The sequence below is a fragment of the Theobroma umbraticum genome, unplaced genomic scaffold (assembly GCF_002168275.2).
Source record: "Theobroma umbraticum cultivar Fairchild unplaced genomic scaffold, ASM216827v3 scaffold_67.0, whole genome shotgun sequence".
Lineage (NCBI taxonomy): Eukaryota > Viridiplantae > Streptophyta > Magnoliopsida > Malvales > Malvaceae > Theobroma > Theobroma umbraticum.
The window spans coordinates 4,137,073-4,157,187 of record NW_018397262.1 but is presented as its reverse complement, the minus strand read 5'-3'; the positions used below and the strand labels follow the sequence as shown (position 1 = coordinate 4,157,187).

The 20,115-nt window shown below is 33.8% G+C and overlaps 2 protein-coding genes across 2 annotated transcripts; both read right to left on the bottom strand.

Annotated features, from left to right (window-relative positions):
- Positions 1–3,722: 3,722 nt before the first annotated feature.
- Positions 3,723–9,226, bottom strand: LOC110419082 (uncharacterized). The gene is made up of 4 exons (XM_021431964.1): positions 8,168–9,226; positions 7,368–7,511; positions 4,502–6,496; positions 3,723–4,332 (listed from the first exon to the last, which is right to left on the bottom strand). The coding sequence occupies exons 1-4, from the start codon at positions 9,081–9,083 to the stop codon at positions 3,977–3,979; spliced, it is 3,411 nt and encodes a 1,136-aa protein (XP_021287639.1). The 5' UTR covers positions 9,084–9,226; the 3' UTR covers positions 3,723–3,976.
- A 5,274-nt stretch (positions 9,227–14,500) lies between these two features.
- Positions 14,501–19,782, bottom strand: LOC110419081 (uncharacterized). Its single transcript, XM_021431961.2, has 4 exons — positions 18,782–19,782; positions 17,929–18,072; positions 15,521–17,521; positions 14,501–15,349 (listed from the first exon to the last, which is right to left on the bottom strand). The coding sequence occupies exons 1-4, from the start codon at positions 19,767–19,769 to the stop codon at positions 14,955–14,957; spliced, it is 3,528 nt and encodes a 1,175-aa protein (XP_021287636.1). The 5' UTR covers positions 19,770–19,782; the 3' UTR covers positions 14,501–14,954.
- Positions 19,783–20,115: the final 333 nt, after the last annotated feature.

The following is a 20,115-nucleotide window of genomic DNA, read 5'->3' as shown; positions in this document are numbered from 1 at the left end:
AAGAGCGAACATTAATGCTGCCATTTACTGTGAAAATATTAGAAGGCTAGGTTATGCTCTTAAAGCTTATTTTAAATTCCTTTGAAGAGCAGCATGATTGAAGAAAAGAACAAGGCATGCCGGACTTTTCAACCATCCAGTGCATGCATCGATGCAATGTGTACTAAAAAAAGTAATGTCTTGGTGCCTTACTTCGTCCTATCAGTATCCCTCAACAACCACCGCCATGAAAATAAGAATATTTGCTATAAAATATGGTTTAACTAGTTATCTATAAAGAGGAAACAGTTATCTATTCAGATCGGTATGAATAGAGGTATGTGTAAGTATAAATCTTACCACTTTGATTAGAAAAATGAGGACTAGCAAGACCAAAATCAATAAGAGTTGACTCTAATTATATAACTTATAGCCGACGTAATGAAAATTTTTAATGTAAAAAAACCAATGGAGTCCCAATGATCTTGTAAAATTTTTGCGGTAGTAAATCATCTCAAATTTCCCTATGTGTTGGAAGCAAGAAGAAGGAAATGAAAATGCAGAGCCCAACAACAATACTTTCTAAAGGATTTCTACCCATACATTTATAACTTTCAATTTTACTGGGGTCCCATTGACTGGATTATGGAACAATGATAAACGATGATAAACCTTCAAGGTTGCTCCGCATTGATCATCTACACTTGATTGAATACCGCTTGGAAACTCTTTCAGGAAGTGGCTTATCAAGAACCAATAGCTAGTTAGAAAATGATAGTAAAGAGGCTTTATTTTTTTTTATTGAATTGGGGTCAATTAAAATCTTTATTCTAAAATAATATGATAGTTTAACCTCTTTTCCTTTTTACGAAATGCTTTTCTCTCTACAAAGGTATACGAAGAATTAAATGGTATCTCCAGTCACTAGCTTTCCATGATTCTTTGGCCTTTTTTATTTTTATATATAGCTTCAAAAACATGTATAGCTGCCTGATTTTCCATCATATTTTATTTCCTTTTTGGGTTTGGCACTAGGCGGCTAGACTTTGTGCATGCAGTCTCAAGTCTCTAGTTTCTAGTTTCTGAAAATTTGCATCCTGTCAACATTGCACAAACGACGAGGAAAGAAAGAAGAAAAAGAAAGAGTGGGGCTGGTGGGGGAGCAGGACATGATTGTCAAAGCCACATCTTATTATAAAATCACTAAAAAGGCCGAAACTTGATTGCACTGACGCCCACCAATGAGTTCTCTATTCTTAAGAAGGAACGATGCAATGCTGACAACAACCTAGAAAAAGAATCACCTAAGTAAACAAGGGAAATTTTGCAGAGCTACACCCTGTAATTTCTAGGAAGAATACCAACTCACGTACTACTTGTACCATAAAGCACCATGTTTTTTCTTCAAAACGGGGATTTACTGCCTCTTGATCATGATAATCAGTTAAAGATATTTAAATTTTTTAAGGTAAAATTCACTTATCTTTTTAATTTTTTATCATAATTATATACAAATCTATTAATTTTTAAGATAAAAATTCTGCTCCAAAAATATATTTTATCTGGACACATAAATTTTATCGTTATTATTTGTTAATATTTTTATTAGTTTGATGACGTGACAATATTTATCATAATTTTACCATTCATTTATTTTAAACCACTATAGAAAATATAATTTCTCTCTACCCATCTTGGTTTAATATATCTCATATACCTTATGATGTTCAACTTGTTATCATTATAAAGTCTAGAAGTTTATTTGAAGGTGGTTATGTTAAGGATGGCTATTGTAATCCCAATGATTATATGGATCAAAGGGTACTCTTTTTTTTTACTCATGATTTTTATCCCTTAGGGTTTTTCCATAAGACATTTTTAATGAGGCTCTTTAACCATATATAGGGAAGGTTTCTTAAGTTACTTTGATGTTAGATGTAATTCAATTTGATGAGGTAATGAAATTAAAAAAAAAATGTATCTCTCCTTCTTCACTAAATTTTCTCCGACATGGATGACAACAACGGCAAACAATAGCGATTGATGTTCTTTGAATGGATCCAACTATGAGAACACTGGATCTGGTCGAAGAATGCTAGATCTAACATTCCTACGACACCAATGAGTGTTGGAAGGGCTCCCTAGTGTCAAGGAACATCGAATTTGGCAATCCCCGGCTAGATCTAGCCATGGGAGTGCTAGATCCAACATTCTCGAGGTTGAATCTAGTTGGGGAATGCTAGATCCAACATTCCAGTAGTGTTGGCAAGCATTGGAAAGGCTCCCAATGTTGAGGAATGCGGATTTGGTGTTCCCCGACTAGATCCGACTATGAGAGTGTCGAGCATTGGAGGGGCTCCTTGACCAAATCTGGTGTTCTTGCAACACTAGTGAGCCTTGGCAAGTGCAAGATCATGCTAGGGTGAGGAGCATTGTCGATCGACTTGAGAGAAAGAAAAGAGTGGAAAAAGAAGAAGAAAATTTTAAAAATTTCACATTTAGGTATTAACATTGTTTATAAGTTTGAGATAAAGTGTTCATTTTAAAAACTAATGGACTCGTGTGTAATTATTATCAAAGTTGAAAGGATCAATATATTTTGTTCCAAAAAGAAATTATTACACATCTTGTTGAAAAAAAAAAAAATTCACGTCATGTTAAAAAAATGTTGTAATCATCTCTTAAGGCTTCCGCAGACAATAGAAAACATCTTTCCAACAAAAGATTTTACCAAACCATAGATGGATGGAAACAACCAAAACAGAAAAACTGTTTTCTTTTTCACCATCTTGTTTTTTCCTTTTTTTCACTTTTTCTTTATTTAAATTTTGCACCGAATTTGAAAAAAATTAAAACCTTTTTTTTGTTTCAAGATGAATGAAAAATCTTGAAACATTCCTTTCCTTTCCTCTATATAAATTCCCTTTATTATCAAGATTTTTGAAAGGGAAGATGGGCAAACCGAAAACATCGTTTGGAATGGTTTAAAAGGCATGAGAGAGCTGGATGGGCAGTGTTCTAGATGGCATGAGAGAGAAATCGGAAGTATCTAATTTATCTTAAAGGGTTTTAAGGGTATTTTTATCAAATTATAGTAAAAGTTGGATAAAAACAATTAATTTTATGTTCAAGATTATTTTGAAATGAGCTTATGAGGTTGGCTATTTTTTACAATTTACTCTATTTCTAAATTTCATATTTCGGCTACCTTGTATGGTATTGCATCTGTATGCTATTTCTGGAGATGTTGACTGTGTAAGCAATGGAGTTACCTTGAGCTATTTTGAGTTTTTCTGGTGTCTGTATTTTTAGTAGCCCTGTGTGGCATTTTCCTTAGTTGCTATTCTTGAGGGAGCACATTACACTAGAAGGGGAAGTTTTTTTTGCTTTGCCATTATTTGAACTTTTCTGTCCTGCAGAGTCTCGAGCTGTTAATGTCTGTTATGGTGTTGTCTTGATGCTTCATTTAAATTTCTGGGGAATGATGTTGGTATTTGTAGTTATGTGTTGAACTGAGTATTTGTGCAAGGTGGTCAAATCCCTTTGTCTTTTCTCATGGTCTGGCTCGTTGCCAATGACCAATTTCATGCATCAATTCTTAAATACATAATACAATTTACTTTTGGCTGAGAAAAAAAAAATTTCTTTACTTGCTTTTGTGTAGTATGAAAATTTTTTTGCAAACTATTCAACATCTTCATTTTTGTCTTGTTTGTCTTAATTCAAGCCATGTATATATTTAACCAATCTACATAATGCTTACAGACATTAGACATATATATATATATATTTATATTTACATATATATCTTGAAGAGTAGCTTAGAGACATATATGACAATAAGAGAAGCATGCTGGGAGATATCATCCCCAAACTTTGTGACTACTGCACTTGTTCAATGCTTTATCTAAGTTTACATGGGGTGGAAAAAGACAAAAATACCTTCTTTCTATAAATTTCTTGGAAACTAGAAACCCTATTTGTGGTCTTTTATTAATTAAATTTTTTTAACTTCTTGTAAGAACGTGACTTTGATTTTCTTCAATCTAGCAACAACTTCTTTCATATCAATCCTCTTCTCTGGTACCTCCGTTGAACATTTTAGCGCCAATTGCAAAATGGATAACACACACTCATTCGCTGCTAAGCTTTCACTCTTTCCGTTATTCAGCAAATTAGTGTCTACAACATGAACTACTGCGTATGGTAATGACTCTTCCACCCAACACTTCAAGCTTGTCTTTTCCATAAACATTTCGTCTGTGGGCTTCTTTCTTGTGAAGGTTTCCATAAGAAGAATACCAAAACTATACACATCACCTTCTGTAGAAATAATCCCTTCTGACCCATATTCTGTATTAAAAATTAATTTAAATTATCCATTGTTTTGCAAGATAATGTAAAAAATACTTAAAATTTAGTGATGAATCTAAAGGCAGCATATACACATGCATGTTCATGTAAACATATAAGAGGAGAAATATGTATCAGCTAAGATTGAGAATTAAAATAAAACCATCACCTGGTGACATATATCCGATAGTTCCTAGCGTCATGGTTTGAATTAAATCCTCTTCTCCTAAGAGTTTTGCAATGCCAAAATCACCCAAATGCGCAATCATATCTGTATCTAGGAGGACATTGTTAGGCTTTAGATCGCAATGAACTACGGGAGGGGTATGACCATGATGAAGATATTCCAATGCCAATGCGATGTCTATCATTACATTCAACCTTTGCGAAACATCCAGAAAAAAGTTGTGAGAATATAACCACCTCTCCAAGCTTCCATTAGGCATGAACTCAAGTACCAAGGCTTTAAAATCAATGTTGGAGCAACTACTGATGATTTTGACCAAATTTCGATGATGAATACTGCGAAGGACCTCACACTCAACATCAAAACTTTTAAGGGCTCTATCTACATTTACATTGAAGACTTTTACTGCAATGCTCGTACCATTTGAGAGAGTCCCTTGGTATACTGACCCAAAACTCCCTACCCCAAGTAAATTGCTTTCAGAAAATCCATCTGTAGCTTGATCCAGCTCATGATAAGAAATTCTTCTCCATTCGGCTAATACTAGCAAATTTTCTTCAGTTGGCACTTCAGCTTTCCGATTTCGACTTCGTAAAAAAATTATAACCATGGCCAATATCAATATTGTTGAGCCAATTGCTGGTAGAATATATTTTAAAAGTTCAGTACCCATCTTGGACCTTCTAGAGGGATTAGTTTTGCAAGGTGGGACTTGCAATCGAGGTGAACCACACAAGGCATTATTCCCCATAAATGATTGAATTGAGTAGTTGCCAAATGATCCTCCATTAGGAATTTCCCCTTCTAGTCTATTGAAAGAGACATTGAAATATTTGAGATAGGAAAGTTGCTCCAAGGACTTGGGGATCGTTCCTGAGAGATTATTTCTTGACAAATCCAAGAATTCCAAACTTATTAACTCACTTACAGACTCAGGAATAGAACCCTGTAAGACATTACCAGATAAGGAGAGATGAGTTAAGTCTTTGAGATCACCAATGTTGCTTGGGATAGAACCTGAGAACTGATTATCTGACAAATTTAAATTGGTCACGGTCTTCAACTTTCCAATATCTGGGAGAGAGCCGCTTAGAGAATTTGAAGACAATTCCAGGAACAAGATATCATCAAGTCTTGTCAAGGTTGATGGTATTGAGGTAAAATTATTGGAGCCTAAGAAAAGTTCTCTTAGAGAAACGACATCACCTAAGCATGATGGAATCGGTCCAGATAGTTTGTTACCTGTGAGAGTCAAGTACGCCAACTTCTCCAGATGACATAACTCAAATGGAATGGATCCTTCAAGCCTATTGTTTCCAAGATTGACATCTTGCAAATCTCTCAATCTTCCGATTGTAGTAGGTATTTTTCCAGTCAAGTCATTGTGGTCAAGACCCAACCATAACAACCTGGTTAAGTTACCAATTTCTCTTGGGATGCTGCCCTTAACATTGCAAAGAGAAGCATAGAAAAGTGTTAGAGAAGCAGATAAATTTCCTACAGCAGCTGGAAGTTCGCCCCTGATCAAGGGATTACCATCAAATGTCAACTTGTTCAACTCTTTGCAATTTGTCAACGATGAAAGAAAGCTCAATTCTGGAGATGAAGGATTGCTACTTAAATTGTTATGACTTAGGTCGAGGAGTTTTAAATATCTTAGATTGCCAAGGGTGTCAGGAATGACTCCAGAAAAAGAATTATTCAGCAATTGGAGATTAATAAGCTGAGAGGCATTGGAGATAGAGATCGGGATTGGCCCACTCAGTTCATTTATAGCAAGGTGAAGCTCTTCCAGTTTAGGAAGTCCAAGGCCTGTGGTTGATGGGAGCTGGCCTGAGAAGCGATTGAAACCAAGGCCAATAGATGTTGCAGTTGAGATGTTAAAGATTGATGGAGGGATGAAACCAGTGAAGCTATTATTTTCCAAGATTAACACTTCCAGATTCTGTAGGTTGCCAATCTGAAATGGAAGTGTACCTGCCAATGCATAGATGAATTTTTTTCACAGCCTTATTTTCATTGTTTCACAGGTCCTACAAACTATAATTTTCATATGGAAAATGTCATTATAAAAAAATGGAGTTGTTATCACTTTTGTTTAGGTGACATTTTTTTTTTATAGTAAAATTTTAAAAAGTAGTTATTAAGAATATTTTTAGTAGCATATTTTAAAATTGTTTTGTTTTAAATCAAATTTATTGTAGTTTGTTTTGAGCAAAGAAGCTGAATAGTCCAATAAAACTTTCTGTCCTCCTATTAGGACCACCAAAATTTCTAAGGTTCTCATGTGAACTTAATATCTTACATCACTTAAAAGTGGGATATATATATATATATATATATATATGTATGTATGTATACTCATTAACTTAGACTTTTTAATTTAAATAGTGACCGACATGTATGCATGAGTTTTTTTGGTGTGCTCCTCATAGTCATTTGAATTTTTCCTTTTACAAGCTTTTAAACACATTTAAAATCAATGAAACCGAATATTCTTATTTGAATCCAAATTAATACAAATATATTTTAATTTATAATTTTTAATAATACTCTCCTCTATTATAATTAGTGTGTGAATTGAATGTAAACTAAAATTTAATCTATCAAAATGATTAATGAATTTACAGATACAATTAATATTTGAAATTTTAATATAGAAACATTTCTCTTAATAATAGATACATATATTTTCTAAATAAAGAATCTAGCTCAAAGTTTTTTTTTGAATAAAAAAATCTCGACCTAAAAGTTTCATATTCAAATATTGCTCTGAGGAAAGAATGGGATATACATGCTAACCTCTCACAGATTAGTCCATGAGTCAATAGAATTAATGATTTTGTACCTGACATGCGGTTAGACCGAAAATTAAGGAGCTTAAGAAGTGTTAAATTCCCAATACTTGAAGGAATGGGTCCTTCTAAGTTATTTTTTGAACAGTCAAGGATCTCCAACTTTAGAAGAGAACCAATCTGCCATGGGATTTGACCTGTAAAACATAATTAACCTCTTTAAATTACAAAGGAAAAATAGAAAATGGCAAAAAACTTGGGCTTGTAGCAAGCCCATTTCTATAGACGCCTAATTTCTATTTTTAGACAAAAAATTTAAAAGATTAACAATGTCAAGCAACTTTTTTTCCAAAAAAAAAAGTCCATTCGATGAATAAATCATGTAATTTCATCTTACAAAAAATAAGGACAAACAGAAGCCAATTCAAAAAAATAAATCAAAAGACATACTCTGTACAACATTGAGTTTCAAAATCATTTTTTGTAAAAAAAAAAAGTTTCAAATTATTTATTTTTTTATTTGAGAAGTAGATTTTACCATACATTCGATGATTTGATTTATTGATTAGTGTATTATTTTCTATTTAAAGAGTAAAATTTAAATCCCTAACATTGCTCTAATTTTTTATTTTACATGAATAAAAAAAAATAAAAATCCCAATCCAAACGGGGATAAACATGATTTTGTAATATTTAAATTTATGAAAATAAATACACTATAATATTTAATTTATTAATTAATATATGATTTCCTTATATAATGAGTATGGATTTAAATTTTTTTTAAAAAAAATAATTATGTTAAAAAACAATGGACAAAGAAACTTTAGAGAATCTATCAATGAATACGTACCTTTGAGATTGATCTCCCCAAGCAGCAATTTCCTAAGCATAGTCAAATTTCCAATTTCCAAAGGTAAACTTCCATCAAAATGATTATAAGATAAGGTCAATTCTATTAACTCTTTGCATTTGAATAAACTAGGTGGAATTTTCCCCGTAAGAAGGTTCCCAGCTAAATAAAGCCCTTGCAAATTAGGGAATCTATTACACAGATCTGGCGGGAGATTACCACTGAGAAGATTAACGGTGAGGTCAATGAATTGCAGCGAAGAAGTGTTGAGTGGAATGGAGGGTATCGAATCAGAGAGTTTGTTGTTACTTAGATCAAGTACCCGCAACGAAGATAAGTTGAAAATTGAGGGAGGTATGGAACCCGAAATCTGATTATTATCCAAGGTCAATATCTCTAATTTGGGTAAAAAGCACAGAGATGATGGGATTACACCTGTGAAGTTGTTATCATACAGATATAAGTATTGAAGTTGAGTAAAGGAGCCAAACCATGACGGAATTTCTCCACTGATGTTGTTGTTGTTGAAATTTATAAAGTTCAGCCGGTGCAAATTCGCCAATTGGTTGGGTAATGAGCCATGAAAACTATTGTTTCTCATGATCAGCCTGGAGAGGAAAGATAGATTTCCCAAGTGAGGTGGGATGGTGCCTACTAGACCCATATCAGAAAGATCTAGAACTGTGACCCTAAGATGCCGGGTTCCGCAAGTGACACCGATCCAATTGCATACCGATGTAGCAGTCGACCAATTGGTCTCCAAAAGATTATGAGGGTCAAACGTTACATGGGATTTCAATGCAAGAAGAGCCAATTGGTCTGTGGTGATATTGGGTGATTCTACAGACAAAGAAGTAACAAAGTTACGAAACAGAAGCACAACAACAAGAGGGAGGATAAAGCAAGCATTTCTCATGATGAGAGTATGTGGTTTGAGGAATGGGGAATGGAGTTCTCAAGGCAACTGCAATAGGTCAAACGTATCAAATATGTGGCATTTCCAAACTTCTTTCCATTCACACGCAGGTGCCCTTTTTCCTTTTTCTTTTCTTGTGTTACTTCTTTCTTTTCTATTTTTTTTTTCTTAATTGATTGACTAAAAGACAATCAAAATATCTATATAACTTTCAATGTTGCGTTTGTACACCGTTTGCTTAGAACCACGCAATAGACAACCTAAAAGTTACGCATAATTAATGACACCAACTACAGCAGAAAGAAAATGAAGAGATGGAATATATTTTCTTTTAATACGTGCGTGTCCACAACCTATTCTTCCACCTACCCATCACGTTATCAATGTTAATTCTGTAGAGCGACTTGCTGAATCCAAGCGCAACGAAAGGTTCAAGGCGGTAATGCACGCTGATTCCATCGAATGCTATTGTAGTTCCTTTAGATATTTTTTGGAATCTCTCAGTATATCTTTAATCTATTGCTATATTCATAGTAGTTACCATTTATATCGTACAATCAAACTCATTGAGCAAAATATTGGTGATTTATTCTCTATCTTCTGTCTTCTAAAACTTGTTATTGGACAGAAAGACATTTTGGAGTAAGCCTAGTAATCAATTTGGTTTTAAATTGAGTTAAAAAAATTTCATCTTAGCTTGTGAGTTATTTTTAAGAAAATGCGTTTTCACATTTGGAATTTAAATAATATAATCCAAGTGGGAGACATTTTGATTTTTTCAAAAAATAAAGTGTAGACTTAAATTTGTTTTACTTTTTTTTAATCAAATATGGGTTTAGCTTATTTGGTCTTGATAAAGAGACAATGTTATAAATCCTAATATGATCTAATAAAGTGGTGTAGACTCTAATATTAAATGTGAGCTTAAGAGTATAGACCTGTGTAAAAAATCTTAAATTTTATAATGGGTAGGACAAAGGATTAATTATATAAAAGTAAAGCCTAGGTCCTCTCTCTTTCTACACCAAAAATACTAAGATTCTTATCCATTCAAAAGTTAATAGATTAAAGAAGAGGAAGATTTTTGTGCATTGAATCTGAGCAATTAATTTAGTTAGTATTATTACCATTGTGAAATCATGTATCATGAATCAAATATGTTTTTATGTTCTAAATTCTATTATGGTATATTCTGAATTAATTAAATTAATTATACTTCAAATTTAACATTATACACAATGCACAAAACCCGATGAGGAATAAAGAAATTTAATGTAAGATATTAAATATGGAAGAAAACTACCTTGGTATTTCCATTTCACAATGATGTATTTATAGTACAAAGTTGATAATATAAGATAGTTATCAAAATTCTAATTGAAAAGATAGTTATCAAAATTCTAGTTTAGATAAAATATATCTTATTTATAAATTTAAATATATCATCCTTAATATCTATCTATGTCATCTTTTATACTTGTCTCTTGTTCTTAAATTGACCTGTACGTGCGTATTGATTGAAGATTGAGCTTTATCTACATGTTGAGTTAACTATTGCTATCTATAACTCCAATATGCCCTCGTAAGATAGTGGCACTATTAGTGACTCCGATAGTGGAAAGAAGGAACTAAAACCTTGCTTTGGTAGTGGTTTTGATAGTGGTTTAGTAAGTGCATATGCTAATTGATGTTCTATGGAAATATAGTTGATGTGAAGTTGCCCTTGTTTCACTTTTTCTTTGACAAAAAAAATTCTATTGCAAATGCTTAATCCTCGCATGAAAGATTGAGTTTTTGCAAGTGTGAGTGGCACTTATGTTATCACAGTGCATAATGGGGACAACTATGTAAGATTATCTGAAGTTCTTAAACGAGAGATTGAATCCATGTTGCTTTTGAAACAATAGGTGCAACAGCTCGATATTCAGCTTCTGTAGAGGACTTAGCTACGGTCTTTTGTTTCTTTGAACTTTAAGAGATTGAAGTGCTTCCAAGATATATGATAAAGGCAAAAATAAAGGTCCCATCTTTAGGATTTCCTACCCAACCAGAATCGGTGAAGACTTGCAAAGATGGAGTAGTTTCCTTTTTTAATGAATAAACCATAGAACAAGGTTCCTTTAAAGTATCTTAGTACTCTCTTCAATGCTAAATAATGCAATGTTGATTGTTTATGCATAAATTGAGAGAGTTTGTTAACAACAAAACAAATATCAAGTCTAGTAAGAACAAGATATTGGAGAGACCCAACAATTTTCTTGAATTCCTCATCGTTGGTTGCTTTAGAACTATCATTTAAACTGAGCGGAGCTATAGTCGAGATTGGTGTATTTGATTCTTTTGCACCAGACATACCAACTTTGATTAGAATATTTGAGATATATTTATGTTGAGATAGAAAAAGACCTTTTAGTGTAGGAAAAACTTCAATGCCAAAAAAGTAGCTTAGGAAACCAAGATCTTTGATTATAAATTGTGATAAATGACTTTGAACAAACCTAGAGAGAAATGTCTTATTATTTCCCATCAAAATCAAATCAGCAACATAGATAAGTAGATATGCAGTTATGTCATTACAGTGATAAATGAATAAGGATGCATCAACTACTGATTGAGTGAAGCTAGATGAAAACAGAAAACTGTTTAAGGCTTGGTACCATGCTCGAAGTGCCTATTTAAGGCCATAGATCACCTTTTTCAGCTTGTAGACAAAATTAGGCTTCGCCTTGTCATTCAAGATTGAGGATTGCTTCATGTATATCTCTTATGTTAGTGTGCCTTGTAGGAAGGCATTGTTTACATCTAATTGATGCAATGGCAAGCTATTAGAGACTGCCAAGCATAAAACCAACCTTATGGTGACAAGTTTGACTACAAGAATTAATGTTTCATTAAAATCGAGACCAAGCCTTTGGGTGAATCCTTTTGCCACTAATGTAGCTTTGTATCTGAAAATGGAATCATCGGGGTGCTTATTTGTTGAGAGGTGGAACTAATTCCCATGTGTCATTATTTGTAAGGACAGTATATTCATCAAGCATAGCTTGCTTCCAATGTGGATATCGGATAGCTTGTGTAACACAAGCTGGTTCAAAGGTTTCTAGAAGAGGATGATGGTGGCTAGATAAAAGGTGTTTATGTTTAAAAATATTGTTTCGTGATCGTATAACCATAAGATGTGTTCTTTGAGGTTGGGGTGGCAAAGGATGCTATAGATTTGGGTTAACAGTTGAATCAGGAAGAGAGGAAGAGGTAATTACATGGGTGGAAGAATTGTTACACACGTCAACCACTTGTAAAGATGAATAAGAAATAGGTCTAGAGGACAAAGTTGCATTTGAGCAAGTGTTGCATAGGTTGGATCAATTATAGGTGTGCCACATGCAGAATGACATTGTGAGTAAGAAATATTAGAAACTGGAGTGTTGGATGCATACTTGGTAGCAAATGAAAATTTGGGTTCATCAAACAAAACATGTCTTAAGTTGAACATTTTCTTAGATTAAGGATCAAGACAAAGGTAAGCATTTGATGCTTATAGTAACCAAGAAACACACAAGCTATATATTAGCTTTGAAGTTTATGTGTGTAATGAGGTTTAATCCATGGATAACATAAACAACTAAAAAATTTAAGTCTAGTATGATTAGGAGCCTAATTAAAAAGTAATTGATAAGGACAGTTGTTTCTAATGACAGAAGATGATAATCTATATAGTCAATAAATTACAATGGAAAAAACAAGAGACCAATATGGCAATGGCATGGATGATTGATGTAGTAAAGTAAGTCTAGTTTCAACAATACATTAATGTCTACATTATTGCATTGTGCTAAGGGGTATGCTAAATGAACTGAAGAAAGATTGTAACTTTGTAAATTCACCCCCACAATTAGAATATGATATAATAATAGAAGTTCAAATAACTTTCAACTAAAGGCTTAAATTTAGGAAACAGCGAAAAGACATCAAATTTAAATTTCATTAAAAGAACCAGATATATCTAGTATAGTGATCAACAAAAGAGACATAATATTAGTAACCTTTAGTAGGCTCCCAAACATCAATATATATGATATCTCAAGGGCCTTTACTGACTAAACTAGACTCATGAAAAAGGAGGTATGTGAATTTTATTACAGCAGCAAGCATCACAAGAAATTCAATATATGATATTGAATATGGAAGAAAACTGCCTTAATATTTTCATTTCACAATGATGTATTGATAGTACAAAGATGATAAGATAAGATAGTTATCAACATTCTAATTAATAAGACAATTATCAAAATTTTAGTTTAGATAAAACATATCTCATCCATAAATTTAAACATATCATCCTTAGTGATTATCTATGTCATTCCTTTATGCTTATCTCCTGTTTTCGGATTGACCTTTGATTGAGGATTGAGTTTTATTTGTATGTTGGGTTCACTATCGCTATCTGTAACTCTAATAAAAGATAGATTTCTCAAATGATGTGTGATGGTGCCTGCCTGGCCCATGCGAAAAAGATTTAGAGCTGAGGCTCCAAGGTGCCTTTGCTCGCAAGTGATACATAATCCACTTACAAACCGAGGAAGCAATAGGCCACAGGTTGCTAAAAGATTTTGAAGGTCAAAAGTTTCATGCGATTTGATAGTCAATTGGTCTGTGGTGATGCGCTGGACAAAGAAGTAACCAAAATATGAAATAGAAGCACACATATCCACTAAAAGAGAAACTATAAAAAAAGCTTGGATGAATCCGTAAAGAGATTGACAACTCTATAACTTGCTTGCGAACAATGGCTTTCGAGCTTCCATCCGCAAAGCAAATATTGTTGACCAGTAAAAACAAATTAGTATGGTTCCTGGCCCTACATGTGCCAATGTTTAAGCCCATTTAATTTCACTTTATTATTAAATTATAAAAAAAATATTTTTATATTATTATTTTAATAGTTTTAAATAAATTTTAAAATTAAAATTAAATAAAAAATAATTCTTATTGTAATGATATCTTGGATGGAGTTTAAACATTATAAATGTTGTACAAGACTTGAATTGAGTCAGGCCAAGCCTGCAAATGTGATTGAACATCTAAATATTACATTTGTGTATGTGTGTGAGATAGTAAGATAGAAAACCATGCCAAAAGAAATCATTCCTAAAATTAATTTGTGACTCTTGCACTTGTTAAAAGCTCCTTCTGATCTTTTTATATAGAGTCAAAAAATTAAAATAAAAAAAACATTATTTGCATTAATATTTGGAAACCTAGAAATCATATTCTTTTGTCCCCTATTGTTTAAATTCTTTTTTTAAAAAAGTAAAAGTTTTAGTAATTTCAAAGTTTACATGTTATAACAAGTTTTGAATCTTGTAGATAAAATATTTCTAATAGCATTAGAAGTCAAGCTATGGAGAGAAAAAGAGTAGTACAATTACAAAAAGACTTAATTACTCAAAACAAAAAAAAGTTTATCATGGGAAAATCGAGCCCCTAACAAACTAAGGGCCTATCCAATTCATCAAATAACCAACTAATCTTTTAACCTGATGTCAAAACATATATCAAAACAATATGAAAACAAAAAAAGAAACCCAATATCACTCCAAATTACAAAAAAGAAATTATAATCCAAACATACTGCCTTCACTTAAAGCGTATAGTAAACGCTCCATCCCAAAGAAAAAGCCTGTGGTTGGAGTCCCTTGGCCTGATCATCTCAATTGAGGAATCATTCCCCATCTCCAAATGCCCTTGTTGCATTCTTGCATCCATCATCTAGCAGGCAGCCTGGTTCTATTCCTTAAACTTCTCCATGCAAGACATCTTGACATGAACAAAACGCACAAAGCAGCTGTTTAAAAATGCAACTCGACTCCTCTATCCGCTGCTTCTAACTCCGTTATCTCTTGAATCACCTCCTCCTTGTTCAACTTTCTTTAAAAACATGACTTTGATTTTCTTCAACCTAGCAACAACTTCTTCCATATCAATCCTCTCCTCCGGTAACTCTGCCGAACATTCCAAGGCTAATTGCAAAATAGAGAATACACAATCCTTTGTTGCTAAGAGTTCTATTTCTCCAGTATTTAGCAAATCGTTGTCTACAACATGAACTACGGCAGATGGTAATGACTCCTTGACCCAATACTTCAAACTCATTTCTTCTATGAACATTTCATTTGTCGGCTTTTTTTTGGTGAAGGTTTCCATTAGAAGATTTCCAAAACTATACACATCCCCTTTTGTAGAAACAATTCCTTCTGAACCATATTCTATAGAGAAAATTAATTTAAATGATCAGTCATCCAAATATAAATTTGTTTTTTGCAAAATAATAAAACCTAAATGCTTAAAATTTAGTGAAGAATGTAAAGACCACTTATGTAAGCATCTATGAGTAGAAATATCATCTAAGATTGATAATAATAATATAAAACCATCACCTGGTGACATGTATCCAATAGTTGCTAACGTCATGGTTTGCTTCATTAAATCCTCTTCACCTAAGAGTTTTGCTATCCCAAAATCACCCAGATGGGCAGTCATACCTTTATCAAGCAGGACATTGTTAGGCTTCAAATCACAGTGAACCACGGCTGGGGTATGACCATGATGGAGATACTCCAATGCGGATGCGATGTCTATCATTATATTCAACCTTTGTGAAATATCCAGAAAAAGGTTGTGAGAATAGAGCCACTTCTCCAAGTTTCCATTAGGCATGAACTCAAGTACCAAGGCTTTAAAATCAATATTAGAGCAACTACTGATGATTTTGACCAAATTTCGATGACGAATGTTGCGAAGGACCTCACACTCAACATCAAAGCTCTTAAGAGCCCTGTCTACATTTACATTGAAGACTTTTACTGCAATGCTCATCCCATTTGAAAGAGTTCCTAGGTATACTGATCCAAAACTCCCTTCCCCTAGTAATTTGCTTTCAGAAAATCGATCTGTAGCTTGATCGAGCTCGTGGTAAGAAATTCTTCTCCATTGAGTTGATGGTAGCATATTTTCTTGATCAGTTGTCACTTCAGCTTTCCTGTTTCGACTTCGCAAACAAATGATAACCACGGCCAATATTAATATTGCTGAGCCAACTGCTGGTAGAATATATTTTAAAAGCTCAGTACCCTTGGACCTTCGAGAGGGATCAGATTTGCATGGTTGGACTTCAAATCGAGGTGAACCACACAGGGCTTCATTTCCCATAAATGATTGACTCGAGTAGTTTGCAAATGATCCTCCATTAGGAATTTCTCCTTGTAGTCTATTGAAAGAGACATTCAAATATTTGAGATGTGAGAGTTGTTCCAAGGACTCGGGGATCGTTCCTGAGAGGCTATTTCTTGACAAATCTAAGAATTCCAAACCTATCAAATCACCGAAAGACTGAGGAATAGAACCTTGTAACATGTTACCAGATAAGGAGAGATGAGTTAGGTCTATGAGATCACCAATGCTGCTCGGGATAGAACCTGAAAACTGATTATCTGACAAATTCAAATTAGTCACGGACTTCCACTTTCCAATATCAATTGGGAGAGAGCCGCTTAGAGAATTGGAAGACAATTCTAGGAACAATAAACCATCAAGCCTTGTTAAGGTTGATGGGATGGAGGTAAAATTATTGGAGCCTAAGAAAAGATTTCTTAGAGAAACGACATCGCCTAAGCATGCTGGTATTGGTCCAGATAGTCTATTCCCTGTCAGAGTTAAATAAGTCAACCTCTGCAAATGGCATAACTCAGATGGAATGAATCCTTCTAGCTTATTGTTCCCAATATTAACATCTTGCAACTCTCTCAATCTTCCAAGTGTAGTAGGTATTGTTCCCGTCAAGTTATTGTGGTCAAGACCTAACCACAGCAACTTGCTTAAATTACCAATTTCACTTGGTAATGTGCCCTTGATGTTGCAATGAGAAACATAGAAAAGTGTTAGAGAAGATGATAAATTTCCGACAGAAATTGGAAGTTCACCATTAATCAATGGATTATCATCAAATATCAATACTCTCAGGTCTTTGCAATTGGTCAATGATGAGAGAAAGCTCAATTCTGGGGATGAAGGTTCGCTACTGAAATTGTTATGACCAAGATCGAGCTCCTGTAAGTATCTTAGATTGCCAAGGTTGTCAGGAAGAAATCCAGAAAATGAATTATTGGACAATTGAAGATAAATGAGCTGAGAGGCATTGGTAATAGAGTTCGGAATTGGCCCACTCAGCTCATTTAATCCAAGATAAAGACCTTGCAGTTTTGGAAGTCCAAGGCCCATGGTTGATGGAAGCTGGCCTGAGAAGCGATTCAATCCAAGCCAAATGGCCCTTGCAGTTGAGATGTTAAAGATTGAAGGAGGGATGTTACCAGTGAAACTGTTATTTCCCAAGAATAAAATTTCTAGGTTCTGTAGGTTACCAATCTTGAGTGGAAGTGTACCTGCCATATTCAATTTGTTCACAGCCGCCTTATATATTTTTCAATATAAAAAATTTCATAGAATATGTAATAAAAGCAAACAACCTGATTAACCCATTAAGGTTTCTATCCTTCTATTTGAGCCACTATGTTAAAATAATTTCGCTGTCATGAAAATTTTTTAATTAATTATTTGCCCTACTTTGATGTCTTGAGCTTACAACTAATGTAGTTGGACTTTTGTTTATTAATTTCATTTTAGTCAAAGCCTTTTATCTTTGATGAGGTGGCCTTCAATTATGAGTGGTCCTCACTTGGGGACAACTTGAGTATATGCATGTATGCATTGATGCATTGATGATTGTGTACGAAGTTATAAATATATAATAAATTAACTTAGAATAAAATAAGATAGAGAGGTATTGTACCTGACAAGCTGTTAGAGGAAAAATCAAGGTTTTTAAGAAGTGTCAAATTCCCAATACTTGATGGAATAGGCCCTGCAAAGTAGTTTTCCGAAAAGCTAAGCGTCTCTAAATTTATAAGAGAACCAATCTCCCATGCGATTTGACCTGCATAATACAATTAACATCTTGATTAAATTTAAAAAGGAATAAAAAATAACATCCATTAATTGAATTTATTATCTCAACTTAAGTGTATAATTAGATGAAAATGAGAGTTCAATGATTTGATTGAATCAGACAAATGTTCAATAGCTTAAAGCCGGGGACCATATTAAAAATTCATTCCATGTAACATTGGCTTCCAAAAAGCATTTTTCTAGTGAAAACAAGATTGCGAAAAATATTTTTGTAAGAAAATAAATATATTTATACTACTTTTAAAGCCAATTAGTGAGATAGTGTCATGAGTTAACTAGATACCAACTCAGTTAACGAGTTGACAAAAAAATTATTAAAAGCTCATTAAAAGTATAAAATTGAAAGGATGTATATCTTTTCATTTTCTCTTACAAAACAGAGAGTTCTTTTTATGAAACATGCATTTAAAAAATACCCTCTATTTATGAAGTAACTCCTTTTTTCCTAGACAACAAAAAAAAAATAGTAACCTCCTTTTTTAAAAATTGAACATCAAATTTTTTAATTATTATTTTTTTAATTATATTTTGTAGGTTTTTATAACTGCTGCTTCATAAACTTTTTTAACTGCATGGACAAACAGAAAATAGAAGTACAACCCAAATGTCAAGAAACATTATTATGTGGCGTATAATATTAAAAAGAAAAACTACACTAAGAATATATAGATGCTTACCTCTGAGATTGTTTGCACCGAGTTGCAATTTCCTAAGCATCGTCAAATTTCCGATTTCCGTAGGCAAACTCCCCTCAAAATGATTATTAGATAAGGATAACTCTGTTAACTCTTTGCACTTGAATAAACTTGGTGGAATTCTGCCCGAGAGCAGGTTCTCACTTAAATAAAGCCCATGCAGATTTGGAAGTTTATCAAACATATCTGACGGGAGACTACCAATGAGAGCATTAGTGGTGAAATCAATGACTTGTAGCGAAGAAATGTTGAGTGGAATGGAAGGTATCAAACCATCGAGTTCGTTGTTGCTAAGATCAAGTATTTGCAGTGAAGATAAGTTGAAGATTGAGGAAGGTATAGAACCTGAAAGCTGATTAGTATCCACATAGAATGTTTTTAAGGCAGAAAGATTTCCTATCTCGACAGGAATCTGCCCTTGCAGATTATTATTATCCAACCTCAAGATCTCTAGCTTCGGCAAATAGCACAAAGATGATGGGATTATACCTGTGAAGTTGTTACCATGAAGAAATAAGCTTTGAAGTTGAGCGAAGGAACCAAACCATGCCGGGATATCTCCACTCATGCTGTTGTTGCCGAAGTTTATAAAGTTCAACCGATGCAAATTAGCCAATTGGTGGGGTAAGGAACCATGAAAACTGTTGTTTCCAATGTTAAGCCTGGAGAGGAAAGATAGATTTCCCAAGTGAGGAGGGATGGTGCCTACCAGACTCATACCAAAAAGATTCAGAGCTGTGACCCTGAGCTGCTGAGATGCGCAAGTGACACCAAACCAGTTGCAAACCGAGGTTGCGCTAGACCAATTAGTTGCCAAAAGATTCTGAGGGTCAAAAGTTACATGAGATTTCAAAGCAAGAAGAGCCAATTGGTCTGTGGTGATGTTAAGTGATTCCATAGACACAAAAGTTACAAAATTATGATACAAAAGCACGACAATGAGAGGTAGTAAGAAGCGAGTATTTCCCATGAGGAATATGAAATGGAACTGGTGAGACAACTGAGCTTGGTCATGAACTCTTTAAGCACATGCGAAGTCAGCCGCCAAGATATCGTTTTCAATATGTCTACTGTATAGCCCAACAAATATGACTTTGACATCCCCATTTAGGTCTCCTTTTTTAGCTTAGCTTCAAAGACGCATCCTGCATAAATGGAAAGATATATGTGGATCTATAGACTGTTTCAGCTAGGGCATATCCAACTTGTTTTCGATCCACGTTTCTTTCTATTGCGACTTTTATTGCACTCGGATAAATGTGCATTGAATTAGTTGCATTTAAATACCGTGTGTATCCTTTATACACATCTATGCC

Coding starts and splice junctions, on each gene's coding strand:
- LOC110419081 (XM_021431961.2), bottom strand. CDS start 19,769: ATGGGAAATACTCGCTTCTTACTACCTCTCATTGTCGTGCTTTTGTAT. Junction 18,073..18,781: donor CGGTGCAAACAATCTCAGAG/GTAAGCATCTAT, acceptor TGTATTATGCAG/GTCAAATCGCATGGGAGATT. Junction 15,350..15,520: donor TATTGGATACATGTCACCAG/GTGATGGTTTTA, acceptor TTTTCTCTATAG/AATATGGTTCAGAAGGAATT.
- LOC110419082 (XM_021431964.1), bottom strand. CDS start 9,083: ATGAGAAATGCTTGCTTTATCCTCCCTCTTGTTGTTGTGCTTCTGTTT. Junction 7,512..8,167: donor TGGGGAGATCAATCTCAAAG/GTACGTATTCAT, acceptor TATGTTTTACAG/GTCAAATCCCATGGCAGATT. Junction 4,333..4,501: donor TATCGGATATATGTCACCAG/GTGATGGTTTTA, acceptor TTTTTAATACAG/AATATGGGTCAGAAGGGATT.